The sequence below is a fragment of the Crinia signifera genome, chromosome 6 (assembly GCF_055691185.1).
Source record: "Crinia signifera chromosome 6, ASM5569118v1, whole genome shotgun sequence".
Classification (NCBI taxonomy): domain Eukaryota; kingdom Metazoa; phylum Chordata; class Amphibia; order Anura; family Myobatrachidae; genus Crinia; species Crinia signifera.
This window is the reverse complement of record NC_139222.1, coordinates 168,984,062-169,005,331: the sequence shown is the minus strand read 5'-3', so window position 1 is coordinate 169,005,331 and position 21,270 is coordinate 168,984,062. Positions and strand designations below refer to the sequence as shown.

General features: G+C 42.7%; 1 protein-coding gene across 2 annotated transcripts in view; it reads right to left on the bottom strand.

Annotated features, from left to right (window-relative positions):
* Nucleotides 1–320: 320 nt before the first annotated feature.
* Nucleotides 321–21,270, bottom strand: part of USH1G (USH1 protein network component sans) — a 40,395-nt gene continuing 19,445 nt past the window's right edge. Inside the window, exons 2-4 of one of the 2 annotated variants that reach the window (XM_083148054.1) lie at nt 13,901–14,284; nt 6,275–7,114; nt 321–2,304 (exon numbers count right to left, since the gene is read on the bottom strand). In XM_083148054.1, the coding sequence (XP_083004180.1) occupies nt 2,301–2,304; nt 6,275–7,114; nt 13,901–14,284 (1,228 nt within the window). In that variant the 3' untranslated portion in view covers nt 321–2,300. Of the gene's footprint in view, nt 2,305–6,270; nt 7,115–13,900; nt 14,285–21,270 lie in introns of those variants that run through there. The other variant, XM_083148055.1, reaches the window with a different exon arrangement.

Below are 21,270 nucleotides of genomic sequence, written 5' to 3'. Positions count from 1 at the left end.
TTGAGAACAAATTTGTACTGCGACCAGATCTGAATAAAAGGGCCAAGCTTTCAAAGTAGAAATAGATTCATAAGTACTTGGTCACTGTGATTAGAACAACCCTAATCAAACCATATGAATCCGTTTCTTATTAAGGGATGATGCAAGGCCAATACAGTGTGAAATATATGCTTTCTTTTATAAAGAGCAAATATCAAGTACTAAAAATGGATGTACGGTATTACTGCTAAAAATGTATATAATAATATCCTTACAGTTATATCATATATTCAAACACATATAGACAAAAATTAAAATAGTCAGCAATGATATGCAAAGGGTTAATAGAAGGATCGTCCACAACAGTCTCCAGTGTCTTTTATTTATAATAAATACTTAACACTGGCGTCCCAGCAGGGTTAAAGATATCTCATATGTCTCTTAAGCCATGTACACAGGGCGATTCTTCTAAATGATTTTGACAACATCAGAATTGCTTAGGTTTGCCTGAATTGCCCGTTTGTACACATCGGGCGTTAGCGATGCGTGGCCCCGCAACATTAATATCGTCCAGCCGAATAGACACCAAACAGAATGGACAGATAAAGGTGTGTAGGTGTGTACCCAGCCCTGACAATATGCTTCCAAATGCTGGAGAAGATACAAAATCAAGCATTTGGATAAATCTGTTAAATCAATGGATTGTATAGTTATTGTCTGTTTTCCAGTGGCTGGGAGCCAATAGTTGATTGTCATGCTGTATAGTTTCATAAATAACCAGATTGTTGTTCCCACCAGACAGATTGGAAAGATAAATCTTTAGGTGTGTAACCAGCTTTGCAAATGGTATAAGCCTTTTAAGGTGCCCACACACTAGAACGATTTTTTTGTCGATCGGCTAATTTCTGACCAATCGGATTCACGCTCCAGCGGATCTTTTGCTAAATCTTATGATTTAGCAAAATCGCTGATCTTTCCAGTGTGTGGCCACCTTTAATGAAGGCTACAAAGCAAGCAAGTATCCATCTTTTATAGAAATAGCTCTCAATCAGGGTTATTTAATGTTTAATGCTTGGCAAAGCTAATGATAAAAGTTGTGTTAGTTTGGCATGCTGTTTAGTTAGTAAAGGTAACAACCCTGTGCTGAGGTCCTGTAAAATCTGTGTATTAGTTCCACTGATAGCACTGTCTGCAGTGTTGCTGCATCAGATACTGTAGCTGCAGATCTATTAGTGCACAGTCCTGGATGTGACTATGTGATAAGGGTGTCAAACCTGCACTCAATTCCACATAGGATCATTTAATTATCACGCTGTCTGCGGCACTGCTGGTTCAAAACGCTGCACAGCTGTCCAAAGAGCTAGCTCGTATGTACGATGTGGCTGTTCAAGGAGACCTGTCAAGGAGAATGTAGCCTTGAGCACTGGAGATCACTGGTGGTTAAAGCTTTGGGGGGCAACAGGAGACTTTTTCAAGACCATACCTAGAAAAGATGTAGACTTGCTCGCTTTGTAGCCTGCACTAACATTCTTATGCCATTTGCGGTTACATGTTAATTGATTTTTATAAATTCAGTAAATATTTTAAGCTATTTTATCCTAGTGCCATCTCTTAATAAGAAGCGGTTTAAGATGTTTTGTATACAATTGTTCTAAAGGTGCCCATACACGGTACAATATTTCCGTGAGGTTTGAACTAGATCGCATTTGATTTTCATGCGAATTGCATGGAATGCAATGCGATGTGAAGCCAATTTAAAAAGCATGGGCTGAACAGACTTTATGTGCCGTGGGATGGGATGCCCGTGAAAGCGCGCATTGCACAGCACCCTCACACCGTGTATGGGCACCTTTAGCGTAGTGACCAAGTACTTTTGAACTGGTGCGGATGTTGGAAACTGTTTTGCAGTTCTGGCAGCTAACTGAATCGGCCCCATCGACTGTCTCTGTTACTTTATTTAGGCACGGTATTGCCCATGATTACAATGCTCAAAGAGGTTACCTAAAGTTAAAAGACAAGTTCAACAGTAAAAAAAATATGTATACAGTAACATACAGCACAGGTAATTTCCATAGGAAAATATAATAAACAGAAAGGTTCAGCACATTTTCTGCAGCTTTAATATACATCACACTGTGGATTCTGGATTTCCTGGTATAGAGGTAAACGTCCTTGGCACCTAAATGAACTATAAGTTTGTGGAGAGTAGTTGTGGTTCTCCTTGTGTGGCATACATTTGGCGAAGGGCAGTCACTAGCTTAGTAAGTGGCCGCTGAGTTTTCTGGCACTGTAGCTGGGTCCTGCTTACTCAGTAGATGCCACTACCTGTAATGACAAAAGTCCAAACACATTAAAATAATTCTGGGAGCAACCATGGACAAATGTATTGGTTTACTACATTTGACCTTTTCCCCATAGGCAAAATTAGTTTTTTTTCAAATTTGCCATCAAAATTCAAGTCTTATATGTCCCAGCATAAATTAACAGAACTGAGGGCCTGATCCAGGGATGGGCACAGTAGCACAGCTGCTGCGTCTTTGTATGCAGTTGCTGCGCTAAATTTTGCTAATGCCGTAGGAGGCATCTGGCGTAAATCGATGCCTCCTCCCAGCTTTGGGCTCCCTGAACTGGCCGGTGTTTTGATGCTACTGGGGCCTCGGCAAATATGAATGTTCCGAAATGGTGGTCATTGCCACCCAAACAGCCATAACATGATTCAAATAGGGAGGCACCGTGACTGGCATAACAGGCAGAGATCTGCACAATATAGATCCTGCATATACTTACATCTGAAATTGTCAGAGATATACAAGGAATTCATCTACAGTATCTCTGAAACAGGCCCTCAGTTGGGTAAACTAGCAAATAAAAAAGTAACACTCCTTCCACATTTTGTGTTACAGCAATATTCCAAAATGAAATAAAATTTATTTATTCCCCTTTAAAATTCTATATGAAATACCCCATAATGACAACGTGAAAAAAAAACATTTTTGGAGATTTTTGCAAAGGTATTCAAAATAATAAACTTATAAATCCCATGTACATAAATATTCACAGCCTTTGCAATGAAACTCAAAACGGGTGCCGGACGGCTCCCTAACAGTCGGGATTCCGACAGTCATTGCGCCGATGTCGGAATCCCGACTGCTCCCTCGTGGGGGTCCACGGCCCGCAAGGGGCTTCATTGCCCCGCTGTGCAGTCGGGATTCCGACGTCGGAGAAATGACTGTCAGAATCCCGACTGTCTGTGTGTCATACCACACCCCTCAAAACTGAGCTTAAGTGCATCCTGTTTCCACTGATCATACCTGAGATGTTTCTACAGCTTAATTGGAGTCCACCTGTGGTAAATTATTTGATTGGACATTTTTTTGGAAAGGCTCACACCTGTCTATATAGGAGGTTCCACACTTGACAATGCAAATCAGAGCACAAATCAAGCATGAAGTCAAAAGGAACTGTCTTGTAGACCTCCAAGACAGGATTGTCTTGAGACACAAATCTGGGGAAGGTTACAGAAAAATATCTGCTGGTTTGAAGGTACCAATGAGCACAGTGGCCCCAATCATCTTTAAGTGGAAGTTTGGAACACCAGGAATCTTCAGAGCTGGCCTTAGGTCTAAATGAGCGATCAGGGAAGAAGTTGACCGAAAACCCTATGGTCACTCTGTCAGAGCTACAACAATTCTGTGTGGAGAGAGGAGAACCTTCCAGAAGGACAACCATCTCTGCAGCAATGCACCAGGCCTGTTTGGTAAAATTGTCAGACAGAAGCCACTCTTTAGTAAAAAGCACATGGCAGTCGCCTAGAGTTTGTCAAAATGCACCTGAAGGACTCAGACCATGAGAAACAAAATTCTCTGGTCTGATGAGACAAAGATTGAACTCCTTGGCGTGAATGGCAGGCATCATATTTGGAGGAACCAGGAACCGCTCATCACCAGTCCAATACCGTCCATACAGTGAAGCATGGTGGTGGCAGCATCATGCTGTGGGGATGTTTTTCAGTGGCAGGAACTGGGAGACTAGTCCGGATAGAGGGAAAGATGAATGCAGCAATGTACAGAGAAATTCTGGATGCAAACCTGCTCCAGTGCGCTCTTGACCTCAGACTGGGGTGACTGTTCATCTTTCTGCAGGACAATAACCCTAAGCACACAGCCAAAATAACAAAGGAGTGGCTTCAGGACAGCTATGTGAATGTCCTTGAATGGCCCAGCCAAAGCCCATACTTAAATCTGATTGAACCTCTCTGGAGAGATTTGAAAATAGCTGTGCACCAACGCTTCCCATCCAACCTGATGGAGGTGGAGAGGTGCTGCAAAGACGAATGGGCAAAACTGCCCAAAGATAGGCGTGCCAAGCTTGTGGCATCCTATTAAAAAATAAATTGCTGCTAAAAGTGCATCAACTGAGTATTGAGCAAAGGCTGTGAATACTTATGTACATGTGATTTCTTAGGTTTTATAGTTTTAATCATTTTTAAAAAATCTCCCCAAAACTTCTCATGTCATTATTCGGTATTGAGGAAAAAAAATGAATTTATTCCATTCTGGAATATATTACGTTTTATCTAAAGATAGTACATAATGCAATGGTTTCATTTTATTTGTGGTTACAATTTTATTACATATATAATATTTTATTATTATAAAATAGTAAGGTATTACACACTCTGCTTTTGAAGGAAGAAATCTAAAAAGCAGAGAGGTGAACTGTGCAAAAAGGCACATCCAAAGTCTGACCTTCTTACATTTTATAACATCCCCATTAATTACACAAAACATTTTAGTTCCTAAAATACTGTTTAGTTTACACTCATTTATGGCTTAATTCATGGAGTCAGAGCACTTAACTACCTTTATTACATATAGTACTTTTATGTGCTTGATGATTTGCTTTAAATTGGCTGGAGTACAAATGTATTTCACAAATGAACTATAAGTGGAAGGTGCAATATATGTTCTATTAACAGCATCCAGTAAGACCCAAGTTTTTAAGTTACCCAATTACCACCACACTAAATGAACTTTACACATGTCCACCCACAAACAGCAAAAGGTCATTAGGATACACCATAAGAAATATGATTAGGTCTAAATTGTAGTGTGCTAAAGGACCTCAGGGAGGAGAGGGGGTGGAGAGAGGTCGGAAGAAGGGTCCCAAAACAATGTTCCCTCTAATTTTACGAAGGCTGTGTGCGGCAAAAGATTTTGGCTGTGCAACTTTGGAAGGAAATTTAAATTTTTGTGCGTCATTTCTATATAACTGGAAAATGACGTTCAGCATTTGTGTTAACTTTACTTCAAAAGGATATTAAACATTTAAAACACAGAACACAATGTAGTTAATGGGTGAAACACACATTGAGTCCACAACTGCAAAAAGGGACCACTACTGCTTTGTGCACTCTGTTGTAATGTCTTTGCGCACGCTGGTCGAGTTGTGTGCGCGCACAGCTTAGAGGGAACACTGGACCCAATTCGGGCTTCGCTCGCCACGATTCGGGCATGTGGCTTGCTCCGCTCCGCTTGCCACCTGGTTACTAAAGGCAACCAGTGGTGGCATGGTTAGTGAAGGAGCAAGCCCCCCCCGGCCTTGCTTCTCCCCCTAGGCGTGGAAGGTCCTTTAGCCCACTACAATTTAGCATCTACCTAAGAAATATGGGCAGATTATTGAGAATGCACACACCCTGAATGATATTAAGAACTTCTGGCTGACTGACTAAATAATCAAAGGGAAGATCCTCTGTACATTTTTACCCAAAATGCTCATGCCTACACACTATACAATGAAACAGTCTGACCACTAGATATTGTAGAGTGTGTGGGTACCTTTGGTACTGTACTGCTCTCTGCAAATCAACATGATGTGAATGTTCTACTATACTCTGCAAAGCGTTGCAGAATATGTATGTGCTATATAAAAAACTGTTAATAGATAAATAAATGCACCTTCTACCTCTCTTCTGAAACTTGTTTTGCAGAAAGAAATCTATCTTTTCACTAGGGAGGCTATAGCCTCAATAATTCCCCTAACAATGTACGTTGCTGGGGCAAATTTCTGCTTAAGCACAAATCTAGGTAACTATGAGGCAAATGTAAGAAAAAAAAAAAAAAAGAATTGGTGAAAAAAAAATAACGACAGATGCAAAATCGCATTAATCATTTAGTCATACCCCTTCTAATCGTGTGCTATGAAAGCTTAATAGATTAAATAAAAAAATGGTGTATTAGAATGATTCCAAAAATGCAGCACAAAAGGACTACAAGGGTTACAGTGTAACACTTACATCTCAGTATCTCCCATGGCCATGGGTCTCTCCATTGCCTGCTTCCTCCTCTGCACACCATCTAGAATCTTTTTGCGAGGTCCCAGTGGGATGCGAATACTTTTGAGATCATGGTCGGAGCAGAGTATGAGGGCTGCCAAGTCGATCTTCTCATCTTGAAGTAGAGAGACAAACTCAGACATCTGCAGTGAGGCCAAAAAGGTCTCCAGGGGGGTGGTGTCAGGCTCCTCTTCATCATCCAATAGTAACTCCTCCTCTTCCCACGGAAGAGTCTGCTCATTCCTTCCCTCTAGACTGCCAGCACTCCCAATGCTATCATCTAAACTTGGAGATCGCTTAAGTCGACTGCGCAGCTTCATCTCCTCACCTCCCACGTTGAGTCCATTATCCTCTTGTCTACCCATCCCAAACAGCCCACTGCTTAGATAGTTTCTCCTGAATACCATGGTGCCAAGTCCTGGTCTGGTGAATAGAGAATCATGTCCAGAGTCTGTGCTAACCTCAGAGTGGGCAGAGTCCACGTGAAGTCCAGGGTCACTGATTGCCCTGGATAGTGAATCCGCCTCATGCATAAACATGTCACGAAGATGGTGGCGTCCTCGGTCCCGGGGACTGGCATATGTACCTTGCTTTACAAACATAACATCATTGCCTAGCTGAAGTCCAGAGAGTGAGCGCACACTTTTCCTACCGTCCTCATATATCTTAAATGTCCCATCATTCTGCTTCCTTTTCTCAAGCTTCTTCTGCATCTTCGTTTTGCCCTTTGTGGTACCGGCAGCATGAGAATATGGCATGGTGGCAAGTAATGTGGCACTCGGGATGCGCTGGCTCACTGAGCTGAGGAAAAGAGAAGACAAAAGACAATACTTTATAAAAATGCACATTTTAGAGCCTGAGTGAAACGCTCATGTTGCTGGCGTAGTTTTTATTTAAACACCCCACTTTGTAAAAGTTCTGCGATCTGTGATGGGGAGAGGGGAGCATGGACACAGTTTTTCAGAAACATTGCTGCATTTAAAACAATTCAGTTTAGGGGGCACAACCTTTCCATTATGGGGGTCATTCTGATTGACTCGCTAAGCTGTGAAGCCTGCAGCTTACCAAGTCCCTGTGACACTGCCCCAGCGAATATCCCCTCGTATGCATAGAAATGTGCATGACCAAACTCCGTCGATCGGGGCAGGGTTTTTTGGGTGGGTTTTTCAGACCTTAATGCAGGGCTGGGAATTCCCAGGCTGGGTGTTCACAGAATAACTGTGCATGCATGCGGCCGGTAGTACGCAATGCAAAAGGCCATTCTGTGCAATCCAGCAACTTTTTTTTTTTTTTTTTTACGCTGGCTGTATGGAAGTTCATAGACAGGAACCTGGTGGGAGGTAACTAGATGTTTCCTGGGAGTGTCAGGGAAAATACAGCCATTCCCAAGCATTTTAAAGGAAGTCATATGATGTCAGCTCTGGCCCCTAATCAGAATGTTTCCATCGTAACCTCCGAATAAGTTCTGGACTATGCACAGATTGCACACAGTGGGAAAAATCATTAGATGGTGAATGGCTTGCATGTGGATTTGCTGCTTATCACAAGCAATCAGGTCTGAATAACCCCCTTAGTTGCAACACAATGTGACCAGGATGCACCAGGAGACTGTGCTGATTAATTAAATAAGAAAACACAAAGTCCTGCACCACGGATAGATGGACTAATTGTAACCAGTAAGACCAGACTGATTTAGGGATACGATCCCTTCCCGTCTATTGCAGCTGTTCTTGTGGGGATAGCTCAAAGCCCCCAAGGAACCAAAAACGAAAAAAAATGTAGAAATAGAACTGCGCAATATCAGGGAAATATTTAAACAGTATTAATTGCATTTTATTAATATTTGCCCTCAATACATGACATAATAACATATCACATCAAACATACATATAAGAATAAAATAACAATAATATTAAAAGAAGAGGAGGAGTTATACACAACCGGTTGTGGCTATGAACAGCATGCAGAGTAATATCGATTAAAAGCTGATTATATTAGTTAGACATGCACTTCCCTTGAAACTGATAATAGTCAGGTTAGAATAACTTTTGCTTAATTGAAATAGCTGGTCAATGATGTCATTTATTGAGGGCAAATATTAATAAAATGCCTTAATACGGTTTAATTATTTCCCTGATATTGCGCAGTTCTATTTCTACATTTGAATAATTAAATGTGTGACACTGTAAACTGTGTAAGACCAAGTCTCTGATTCTGCATACAAAGTGCTACGATGCAGCAGACATTTTTTTTTCATGCCAATTACAATTTTGCTTCATACACAGAGATATAAAAGTATCATATCAAATTAATCAGCAGTGTACTGGTATGTACATTATGACCATATCAAATTAATTGGCAGTCTACTGATATTTACTAGCTACATTGCACTGTGACCATGGGGGTATTCAGTTAAGTACTTATTGCCACTTTAGTTTGAATGATAGAAAATGGTTAAATGTACAACGTGCAGATTTTTTAATAATCAAAAAATCCGGCACGGTCGGACCACTGGTTTTTGTCGAAATTGCAGCCGTTTTTGATGGATTTAGTCATTTTTCACTAATGCATTTTAGAATTTAAACCGAATCAGTGAAAAAAAAAAAAAAAAGGTACTTGTGTATTATCACGGCGCCCATGCCATGGGACCCGATTTGAGCCTTTCCCCGGGCTTGAGTATACAATTTTAATATCGCGTCGCATTATAATGGCATGCGATGCGATCATGTCCGATTTGGGCTTATTCCCATGCTAAATGCCCCCCCAGACCCGATTTTTGATTGTACACTCACCCTGATGGGTAATGACTATGTTAAATGCCCCCCATTGTTAACGCCACCCCGAAGCATGGCGAGCGCAGCGAGCCCGCGAGGGGCGGCGGTACACATCCTCCGACGTTTTCATACCCCCACTATCCACGTTGGCGTGGAGTTGATTTTATATAGTGTCGCGAGCGCGTCGAGCCCCGTGAGGGGACGTGGAATATATGTGAAGTCATCCGCGTCCCCTCGCCACTCTTCGGGCACGGTGGCTCGCCACACTATATAAAATCAACTCCGCGCCAACGTGGATAGTGGGGGTATGAAAAGGTCGGTGGACGCGTACTGCCGCCCCTCGCGGGCTCGCTGCGCTCGCCACGCTTTGGGTTGGCGTTGATTGTGGGGTGGCGTTAACAATGGGGGGATTTAACATAGTCATTACCCATCAGGGTGAGTGTACAATCAAAAAATCGGGTCTGGGGGGCATTTAACATAGGAATCAGACATCTGGGTGCCTGTACAATTAAAAATCGGGTCCAATCGCGTCGCATTGCATGTGATGCAACGCGATTTTTTGGTTGTACAATTCCCTACGATGGAAAATGTGGGCGCCGTGATAATACACAAGTACAAAAAAAAGAAAAAAGTCAGAAAATGGCCGGAATTGAATACTAAATAACCCGCCCAAAGACGTATTTTGCTCACTCACTCCAGGCTCCTCCCTTCATTGCTTATTGAAGCTAGATGTATGCATCTTTATATGGAGTAGGATGTTGGTAAAGTTTACTCATGCATCACAAAATAGTTAAATCTCACAGATCCCATAGAATGATTACACCTCAGTGGAAATGATCTTACCCAGCAGCAGGTAGCGATCTTGGGAGTGTAGCTGCCACCGTTGTTTCTCTAAATACCACAATTACAAATTTAGCCCAATTCTAGGATGCTGGGGAAACTATGGTGATAAATAATTAGGAATGGACACGGGTGTGCACATGTAATGCCCTTGTCCTGTGAGAGGAGGAAGTCTCCAGGAGTCATCACCAGATACAGGTGAGAGAGAAGCCCCGTGTAGAGATGGCTGCAAACATCGTCATACTATAACTGTAATTCCGTAAGCAGCGGTATAGTGAAAATATGCATGTGTTGCAGCTGCCCAGATATCTATTTAGATAAATAGTAAAGGGGATGTGCTGCGATCTGCAAATATCTTGTGGGTTCCAGTAATAGATCAGTCGCTATAAACTGGTTTGGCTCATTGGAACTAATTAGGTGTTTTTGAACTACACAGGAATTTTGTGATGGTGTTCTGTGGAATGGTTACTTGCATGTGTATCATTTAAACAAAACAATTTGCATACATATATTATATATACTAAACAATGTTTGCAGGATCGTTTAATGGCCTAAACAGCATATAGACAATGGATTGTAATTGCAGGATATTTCTATTTACACCACTATCACAGTAGTTTCTATTGGGATGATCCACTTTTATATGTAAAGTCCCAAAATGGAACTATAAATACATAAAGGAAGGTTTCTTTTCTGAGAGTGGCATCATGCTTATAGAAAAGGTGCTGTCGTTTATTCCAGTCACTATGCATACATTTATTTAGGTATAAATAAATGTATCATTGGTGGGTATTGCAGTTTATGGATTGAATAGGTTTTCGGAGGGTGGAGGTTAGGAGTCGAGCAGGGGTCCAGGACTGTCGGGCTGACCCTTCGTGTTCAGGCACTAGGATACGTGTTGTGAGCACACTATCCCTCCAGGATTCCACCATATACAACCCCCCCTTCTCATTTGTATATGGTGGAGGACTCTACCATATACAAACCGCCCCCTCATTAGGACAATTAGTGGGCAAGGCAGCCCCGCATGCTGGATCCTTATCGCTAAAGTGCGAGCATTTCGCTACACAATGAAGCGCTCACACCTTACAGGCAGCAAAGCCAGACCCAGGCCAGCCATGTTCCAGGTCACAGCGGCTGTGTGAGACATCAAGCATCCTCCACCCACTCCCACAAAACATCTCATCCCACCTTTGCAACGCCACTTCTAGCTCTGAAACTGCAATCAGCCATGATCGCAGTTTCAGGGCGCATGTCCAAAGATCAGTGGATAATGATTTTCACAGATGTGCGAACAGGCCTGAAGCAAGCACAAAGTACATCTGTACCATACGTTCTATATTTTATTTGTAATTATGTAGCTCAGATTGTTCCCAAGGGTGTTATTAGCTCACAAATAATGATTACATAGTTGAATCAATTACCATACAATGTATATACAGTATTATCCAATTACTAAGCAGATGAAAACACCCTAAGGGTAACTGTACAAAGCAGATGTTCTGCTAATGGTTTTTGACCAAACAACCACATGAAACAAAGGCGAAGAATCACAATGCATACACCAGCCTGGTGTGATCTATTCAGACAGTATTAGAAATGTGGCGCCACAGTGATGGGTGTTCATGGGCAGTTACTGGGTGGGGTGGCTAGTAGCACGCACAGAAATGGGCCATTTAGTGATCAGATTATGGGTGTGTCAGCGACATGTCAATGCAGGTGGCTGTGTTCTCAGATACACAACCACAAACACAACCACAAGCATAAAGGCCCCCATACACTATGCGATATGGGAACGATTTCACCCGATTCGGATGAATCGGGCAGTGAAATCAGCCCAAATCGCACTTGTAGACATCCCCTCTGATCCGATGAGCGGTCCCGTGCGCATCGGATCGGGGTCAGGAGGTCGGATGGGCTGCACATAAGATTTGCCAAATCTTATGTGCAGCCCAGCCCCGGAGCCGTGTGGGGGACAGCAGGGGGTTGGGGATGCCAGCTATAGAGAGCCAAGCAGGGGGAGGCTGCATATGGCGCCGGGCTGGAGGAAGCTGTTGCGGTGGGGTGACAGCGGGAGGCGAGCAGGGAGAACTTGATGACATGACGCTGGCTGCCGGGCAGCGCTACAGCGGTGGGAGCCGGGAGGAACAGGGAGGAACAGATAACTTGAAAAAAAAATGCCCATAGAGATGACTAGCAAGCCATTGATTGGCTGAGGTCTCAGCCAATCAATGGCTTGCTAGTCATCTCTATGGGCTTTTTTTTCCTCCAAGTTATCTGTTCCTCCCGGCTCCCACCGCTGTGGCGCTGCCTGGCAGCCAGCGTCATCAAGGCCTCCCGCTGTCACCCCACCGCAACAGCTGCCTCCTGCCCGGGTCCCTATGCAGCCTCTCCCTGCTCGGCTCTGAATTAGCCCGCTGCCATACCCCGCACGGCAGCTCCCCGGGGACTGCATATGATAAATCCATGCGATTTATCATATGCAAAACTTGGCACATCAAGTGCCTAATCGTGTGTCCCCCTCCTGGGGAGCTGCAGGGGAAATCAGGTCTGACTTGTCCCTAGGACAAGTCGGACTAATGTATGGGGGCCTTAAGAGGCGTGGGTCAAATGGAGAAACTGCATCTACTAAAAGGCTGTTGCAATTTTTGATGGTGCGACCAATGTTGACATATAAGGATGCACCAAATTGGTATAAAGCAGTGTGTATAGGCAAAAAAAGTGGGTTTCTGAGCCATTTACACAAGGAGTTTGTAGGCCATTTGTATCTGATACTTCTCTTAAAGGAGAATACTGGTATAGCAATATATTAAAGGGAACATTTTGGTTTCATTTTATTCAAAAAGCAATAATATTTATTAATTATAATAAAAGAGCAATATTAATTCAATGTTATATGTATTTAGAATTTTCTTATGTTGGAAGTAACGCATTACTTTTATGGCTACATAAACAGTGTATGTATAACTAAATATAATATTATTATTATAATAATAATATTGTTTTCTTAATAAAATAGAACAATGTGGTGCATGGCCTGAAACAGATTGCTCAAACATCTCACCGTAGGGGCACCGCAATGTGGCACCATATGGACTGGAGGCACTGTACTGTGGCATAATATGAACAGGGGACACTGGATGTCACTGGCAGCCCTACAATGTGACATCATGTATACTTGGGAAAAATGGTTTAAAAAACTAGGACAGTACTATGGGGCATAATATTAACTAAGAAACTACTATGATACGGAATGTTTTCAGCAAGACTGACATTTTGAAACCTTTACTTTCTTATGGTAGAATATTCACAAACTTTATATTATGAATGAAATTATTTTAAATATTGTATAAATGATATTCAGGCTGTGTGTATAAGGTGTATATTTAACACAAAGGCATTCTGTGCTTCGACTTGGGTCACACCTACATTATCGTACGCAAATATTTAAAAAAAATCCAAAATATTGTACTTCTGGACCCAAGTTTTTTTTAGATATGGGAAATGCCACCAGTACTGCCATTAGTGGACCTGAGGGATCTTGAACTTTAGTTTCAATGTACAGTACATGACCATTTTGGGAACATTGGGCCAGATGTAGCAGCTTCAAAGTGGAGAGTGATAAACAACCAGCCAATCAGCTCCTACATACCATTTTTCCAGCCCAGCCTGTGACATGACAGTTCAGAGCGGATTGACTGGCTATTTACCTATCCATTTTAACACTTTTTGAAGCTTGATACATCTGGCCCATTTAGTGTGTGCACAGAGAGTGAGTTTGTTGAAGAACCATCCAGTCTAGAAATTGTAGTTTGGTCATTCTTCCTCTGGTGCGGACACATTCTAGCTTGGAATTACATATTAACAAGCTAAAAGATGCCAGCCAACCTCTGAGCATGCTATGCCTGGATTTAGCAGTAATATATACTTTATACATTAGTAACTGTGTAGTGTGGTGGAAAACATGAAGTACCTGGAGAAACTGGAGAAGCTCATGGTATCAGAGTGGTCAGACATCTCTTTACGGTAACGCCTCTCCATTCGCTCATGGTGCTTGCGCTGCAGCTTTGCACAGTCACGAATGCGTTTCTCTGCCTCTCGGAATGCTCGGTCTTTCAGCTTAGACACCAGCTTTGGATTCAAACTGTTCTGCTTGGCTGCAATGGAGTCTAGATAGCGGACACACTCCATGTGACCCTTGGTAGCTGCCATGTCCAGTGGGGTGTGATAATCATTATCCAGGCACCAGATATTGGCCCCGAAGGACACCAGAAAGGACAAGCAATTGAGGTGGCCATTGGCAGCAGACAGGTGCAGAGGTGTGTTTCCCCAAATGTCACATTTATCAGGATCCCCCCTGCAGGAGATAGAAGAGGTAAAAAGATAAATAAGTTACACATTACATTTTTTCCTTTTTTTTTAGGTAATTATTTTAGCAAGTTTGTGGGTCTAATCTGAATTCACAAGTTGGAAATAAAGTAGAATATAATTTAGAAATCCCCTTCATTAATTGAATATATATATATATATATATATATATATATATATATATATATATATATATATATATATATATATATATATATATATATATATATATAAAAAAGATATAGGGTGCACTTGATGTGATCCTCCACCTCAATCAACAATTAAATGGTAGACCATACAATTAAAATCAGTAACATTTATTAGATCAAGACAGACACGGATTCCATAATCCAATTCTTCCAAAAATGATACCCGACGTGTTTCGTCATAAATGACTTCATCAGGGGTTAAGTTCTCTAAACCATTTGAAGTTAGGTTTAAAGATTTCTTGATAGTGTTAAAAAATATGGAAAAGAACTCTTTTCCCACAGGATAAGAGAATCTCAAGTAGGATTAAAGGATGATATTTCCACTAGGTATAGTGCAATAACCTGGGTATGTATGTATGTATGTATGTATGTATGTATGTATGTATGTATGTATGTATGTATGTATGTATGTATATATATATATATATATATATATATATATATATATATATATATATATATATATATATATATATATACACACACACATATACATATACACACACACTAGACAGGCAGGAATGGGCGGCACTCGGAGGAGACTTTCAAAGGTTTAATGGTGTGAGGCAAAACCAACGTTTCAGGGTGCGATAACCCCTTTGTCAAGGTGCTCAAAGATAAAATATATATAAAATCATACAAGGTAACACTTACTGCCTAGGCATATTTGTATGTTTTTCCCAAGTGCAGGGAGAAAATGGCGGTACTTGTTTCCTAGAAGGGCGCCCACGATATTGATCTTAGGCATCGCAAGAAAAAAAAATCGCGTCGGTCGCATCGCATGCGGCCAAAAAAAAAAATCGCATTCGATGCGACCGACGCGATTACCGCGATTTTACATAGGGAACAATGTTAAATGGCCCACAGACCCCAAATACCCACCCTGAAGTGTGAAATGGCCCCCCCAATTGTTAACGCCACCCTACGATCAACGTCAACCCGAAGCGTGGCGAGCGCAGCGGCGGTACGCGTCCTCCGACCTTTTCATACCCTCACTATCCACGTCGGCGTGGATTTGAGAATAGAAAGTGTGGCGAGCGCAGCGACCCACCGAGCCCGAAGCGTGGCGAGCCCCGCGAGGGGACGCGGAACACGCTCCCGAAGCGTGGCGAACCCCGCGAGGGGACACGGATTACTTAACATGTATTCCGGCTGCGCTCGCCACGCTTCGGGCTCGTATTCCGCGTGCGCTTGCCACGCTTCGGGCTGAGTGGCTCGCTGCGCTCGCCACACTTTCTATTCTCAACTCCACGCCGACGGGGGTATGAAAAGGTCGGAGGACGCGTACCGCTGCGCTCGCCATGCTTCGGGTTGACGTTGATCGTGGGGTGGCGTTAACAATTGGGGGGGGGGGGGCATATCACACTTCAGGGTGGCTATTTGGGGTCTGTGGGCCATTTAACATTGTTCCCTATGTAAAATCGCTAATCGCGTCGGTCGCATCGCATGCGATTTTTTGGCCGCATGCGATGCGAACGACACGATTTACATTTTACCATGCATTTCTATGTAAAATCGCGGCCATCGCATCGGTCGCATGTACATGCGATGCCCACGATGGGCGCCGTTCTAGGAAACAAGTACCAAAATGGCTGTATGCTACCCTACCACCCAATTATTCCCCCCCCCCTCACAACACTCTTTTTGCCCCATGTTTTAGCATCTGCACTCAGATGCTACCCATCTCCTCCCATTTTGACTTTCCAATCCATGCAGATGCAGCCATCTTTTCCATGCAGATCTATGTGCTTACAAGTAAAAATAGGTTCCTTTACACTTTTGCATGGAAAAGCGAAATGTTCAGGTTCTACTCATATGCTCTAGGGTTGTACAGGAGTGGCTTTGTGCATCACTTCACCCAAGCAGGTAAATTATTTGTTCTCCAAAAGCTGCAAGATCAAAATCTTTTGTTCTCAGATATTAGAAGTGACATGAACATAAGCATTTGTGCTCCACAGCTTCTGTCAGTATCAACTATGGAAACAAACAAACACTAGGCTCTAACACAGATTCCTGCTAATCTCCTTCATGCACAAGAAAGAAGAATCAATGTTAATACAAAGTAGCTTTCAGCAGAGTTCCTACAATATGTACTCATACTCATGGCTGGTTTAACAGGAGTTTGAGGGCTTGTCAGAATAGCATATGAAATATTTCAACTCAGGTATGTTTCCTAACTGATCTGGCATTTGGCAAGAGCTCAACCGATCTGGTGAACAGAGTGCAGTGTAAGGAACTACAGGCTGTCCTCTTACCTTATCTTTTTGCCCCTCGTCTTCTTGAAATAGTTGTGTACCCTCATATGCTGTCCTTCTTTATGCCAAAACCATTTTAAGAATCATAAATTACATTATTTCACATTTCATAACATACATAGCTAACTAAAAAATTGGTGTATGTGGGTCTTCATTTAATTTAACAGTACCACCAAGATTTAACTGACTTTAGATCAGTGGTCTCCAACCTGTAGCTCGTGAGCTACCAATAGCATACGGTCATAGTTTGGGTAGCTCGCCTAGCTGCAGTACTGCTGTGATGAAGTGCCTGAAATCAGGACCTGATGCCAGGAGCCACAAGGCAGGAAGCAAGAACCCAGAAGCCACCGGCAGCTGCAGAGGAATTCAGTGTCATTGTCCCATCGCAGAGCAGAGGCTGCTCGAGGGACCCCTGAAGATGCACACCACCAGGAGCCACTGTTGGGAGACTGCAGAACAGCGGACACTCCCACAGAGATAAGTGGGAAGGAAGTTGGGAGTCACTGTGAGATGAAGAGGGCATTCGTTGGAAGTTGGCCAGGTAGGTACGGGAACCACATGAAAAATTAGCAGATTTTTCTAAAAACATTTTTAGTAGCCTTTCATGCGGTTTCATTTTTCTCAAGTCCCTTACACCCCAAACACGGTTGGCGAACACTGCTTTAGATGGGTCAAGTTACCTACTATTAGGAGACCCTTTGGCAAAAGGAAGAGAGCAGAGTTAGTCAGAGGTGAAGATATTGGCAGTGAATGGCTACATGTTTAAAGCAGCAATCAGTTATAAGGAGGTTGGTTTTGCCTTGTAAATGATTTGCACTTTAGCCATTCTTGGCCAACATTGCACACCTTCGGCAAACATCACACAATTATTATCTTACATGATTTTGTGTGTTTTATTTTTATATTATAGTAAATAGTACTAGCATGTTCACATACAGTGCATGGCAAGCTCTGCCAGTCTCTCCCCCAGTGTTTGTAGCTCTACACCTGCATAGGTTACCTGCAGTATAACAGTTTCATGCACATGCATAATTAATGGTGCTGGGTTAGTGAGATGGAGCAATGTAACTGAGCTCATGAGAGACAACTACGCAAGTCACACACACACACACAGCCATTGCTGCCTATAATGTGACCTCTGCACACATGTATCTACACTCCCTATACTTACTGTATAAATATATTTATATACACACACACACACACACACACCAGTGACAGTATTTCCTAATAAAATTCCACTAATCTGTCATTACTGCGATAATCTCATTCACTGTGCATGTTGACAGCTCTTTGTAGTCGCAATCATACATGAGTCATCTTCCCTGTGCCTTGACAACTATACAACACAAATAAAGTGGGATTTGGTCTGTACACCCCAATTTATCAAATGTATGCAAATGCACGATACAGCTGTGACAAACCTAAGAGCATGTACTCACATTATGGAAAACAAATCACAAAATCATATAAATACAAACTTAAAAATAATGTGAAGTCTGTAATATAGCTATGTAATATAATTTCTGGAATAAAGACAATGTTATTTGGGCATATAAATGTATGTGTGTGTGAGTAAGATCCACACTCTGGGTCTTATTTTGAAGCTTGCGACTATCTCTATTTTTTCCCAGAGCCTCACCAATCTATATTATATATTATATACAGTGGAGCAAAAAAGTATTTGGACAGCCACCGATTGTGAAAGATGACCCACTTAAAAAGATGAGAGAGGTCTGTAATTTCCATTTTAGGCACGCTTCAACTGTGAGAGACAGAATGAAGAAAGATTAAAAAAAAATAATAAAAAAAACAGGAAATCACATTGTATGATTTTAAACAATGTATTTGTATATTCTTGCAGAAAATACATATTTGGACACCTACCAATCAGCAAGATTTCTGGCTCTCACAGACCTGCTACTTCTTTAAGAAGCTCTTCTATCCTCCACCCGTTACCTGTATTAATGGCACCTGTTGGAACTGGTTATCTGTATAAAAGACACCTGTCCACACCCTCAAACAGTCAGACTGCAACCTCTCCACCAAGGCCAATAAGCTGTCTAAGGACACCAGGGACAAAATTGTAGAGCTGCACAAGGCTAAGATGAGCTACTCGACAATATGCAAGCAGCTTGGTGAGACAGGACGACTGATGTGTATTAAGGAAAGGATGAATGGGGCCATGTACCGTGAGATTTTGGCCAAAAACCTCCTTCCCTCAGTAAGAGCATTGAAGATGGAACATGGTTGGGTATTCCAGCATGACAATAACCCCAAACACACCACCCGGGCAACTAAGGAGTGGCTCCGTAAGAAGCATTTCAAGGTACTGGAGTGACCTAGCCAGTCTCTAGACCTCAACCCAATTGAAAATCTGTGGATCGAGTTGAAAGTCTGTGTTGCCCGGCAACAGCCCCAAGACATAAAAGAGTGGGCCAAAATACCTGCTACAGTGTGTGCAAACCTGGTCAAGAACTAAAGGAAACGTTTGACCTCAGTAGATCTATATCTATATATCTATCTGCCTTACATTATACTGGGGAATAAAATTAGACACAAAAATTAGACACAATAATTTACAGAGTGTGAAAAAGGGAGGAAGCCTCAGGCTTGAACTCCCAGGGCTATTTTATTAGAGCCCCTTTTTGTTGCCTGGTAAATTGTTAACGGGTGCTAACACAGGGGTTTATTATAGGAGTTCTATTAAAGATGGGATGTTGCTATGGGCAACATGAATGGTTGCTATAGGCAACATACCATCTTCAATAGAACTCCTGTAATGTCCAGTTTAAATAACTTTTTAATGAAGTCAGTGGTATCGCGAACATAGCTATCGCCATTGATTACCAGTGGTTTGTCAACATAAATTGCCAGGGGCTGAAGTAGCAAATTTCTTGCCAAAATGATCGGTCTGCCAGGTGGGCGAGTGCAGGACTTATGGATTTTGGGAAGGGTGTACAGGATGGGGCAGACTGGGTGGTCAACACAAAGATAATCAAGTGTGTCTTTGTCAATCCAACCCGCTGAGAGTGCCATCCGAATGGTAATGTCAACCCTCCTTTTAAAGGAGGGGATGGGGTTGTTGGAGACTAACAGATATGTTAGTATCACTTACTTGTTTGACAATGTCAGAGTGGTAGTCTGCCCAGTTTTGTACAACCACAGCTCCACCCTTGTCGGTAGGCCCGATCACCAAATTGGTGTTTTGTTCTAAAGTTTTAAGGGCTGCCCTTTTGATATAGGTAAGATTGTCATGTTTACTCATGGTGCTAGTCTCTCTTAAGTCTCTCTCAACAAGATGTGAATGTCTTCAAACTGGCATAGGAGGAGGTTGGGTCAAATGTTGAAGGTCTCTTAAGTTTGGGGATTGCCCCGGGATCTTTGGAATCTCCAAAGTGTTCACGTAGGCCAGTGGTGGTGAACCTCAGGCCCGGGGGCCATATGCGGCCTCCATAGCCGGTCTGAGTGGCCCTCCTACCCACCCAGTAGCTTTGCCGGGAGTCTAGTACAGGGGACTTCTTGCGAGAGGTCGGTAGTTCTTGCAAGATTCCTCTTAATTAACAGCAACCGGAGACTGTCAGTCCTATTCAGCGGCAGCCGCCGGAGCGTTGGATGGCTGCAGCAGGACAATTTATAACAGAAATTTTTACATATGGCCCCTGAAGGATTTTTCCACCATACAATTGGCCCTTGGAACAAAAAAGGTTCCCCACCCCTGACGTAGGTGAATCTTATGGCCGAACTTGAATAAGTCGACTGAAGTGTCAAAGGAATCATGTGAAACAGTGGGAACAAAGGAGAGTCCTCTGGACAGCAGTTGAACCATTGCAAGTTCCAATGGAGTGTTCGACAAGTAAAAGACTAAGTCTCCCCCTGGGTCTTTGCTTTGCAGCCAGTATTTCCCTTTCCTCGGTGGAGTCTGCGCCCCTTCCTCTTGGTTGTCGAATTGGGCGTGTTAAACCAACCTCTAAAAAATCCCCAGTGGGTCGGGGATCTGCTGAATAGTTATCAGAGGCCAAGGTAGAAGAACCAGTGCCTGGTCAGGGATGGGGAGGGGGGGGGTGTTTGTTGAATTGGCGTCTATTTCTGGGGAACCTCTGGAGCTTACCAGAGTTGGGTTCACCGAAGAGCCACCAGTAGACCATATGGTTCTGGTAGTTTGCAGTAACAATAGCAAGTTTGTTCCGCTTAAACGACACAAGATCCCTCTTATAGGTCTCTATCTGAGATCTCAGTTTCTCAATTAGGTTTGTGGATCTGTGGGATTTGATTGTCACCAAAAGTGCGAGACCGAAGTTGTCCATTTCCTGTTTTACCTTTTTTAATTCTGTTCCCACCTACTCCACCACAATGACCATTAAGTCGAGACAGTACTTATTAAGCACCCCGCACCAGCGACTACAGAAGGAAGGATTATAGCACCCTACATTGGCTATGTGAAACCCCCTAGGGAAATACTTCTTCCGATGGTACTCTGATAGAAAGTGTGAGATCAGTCTCATGTTTAC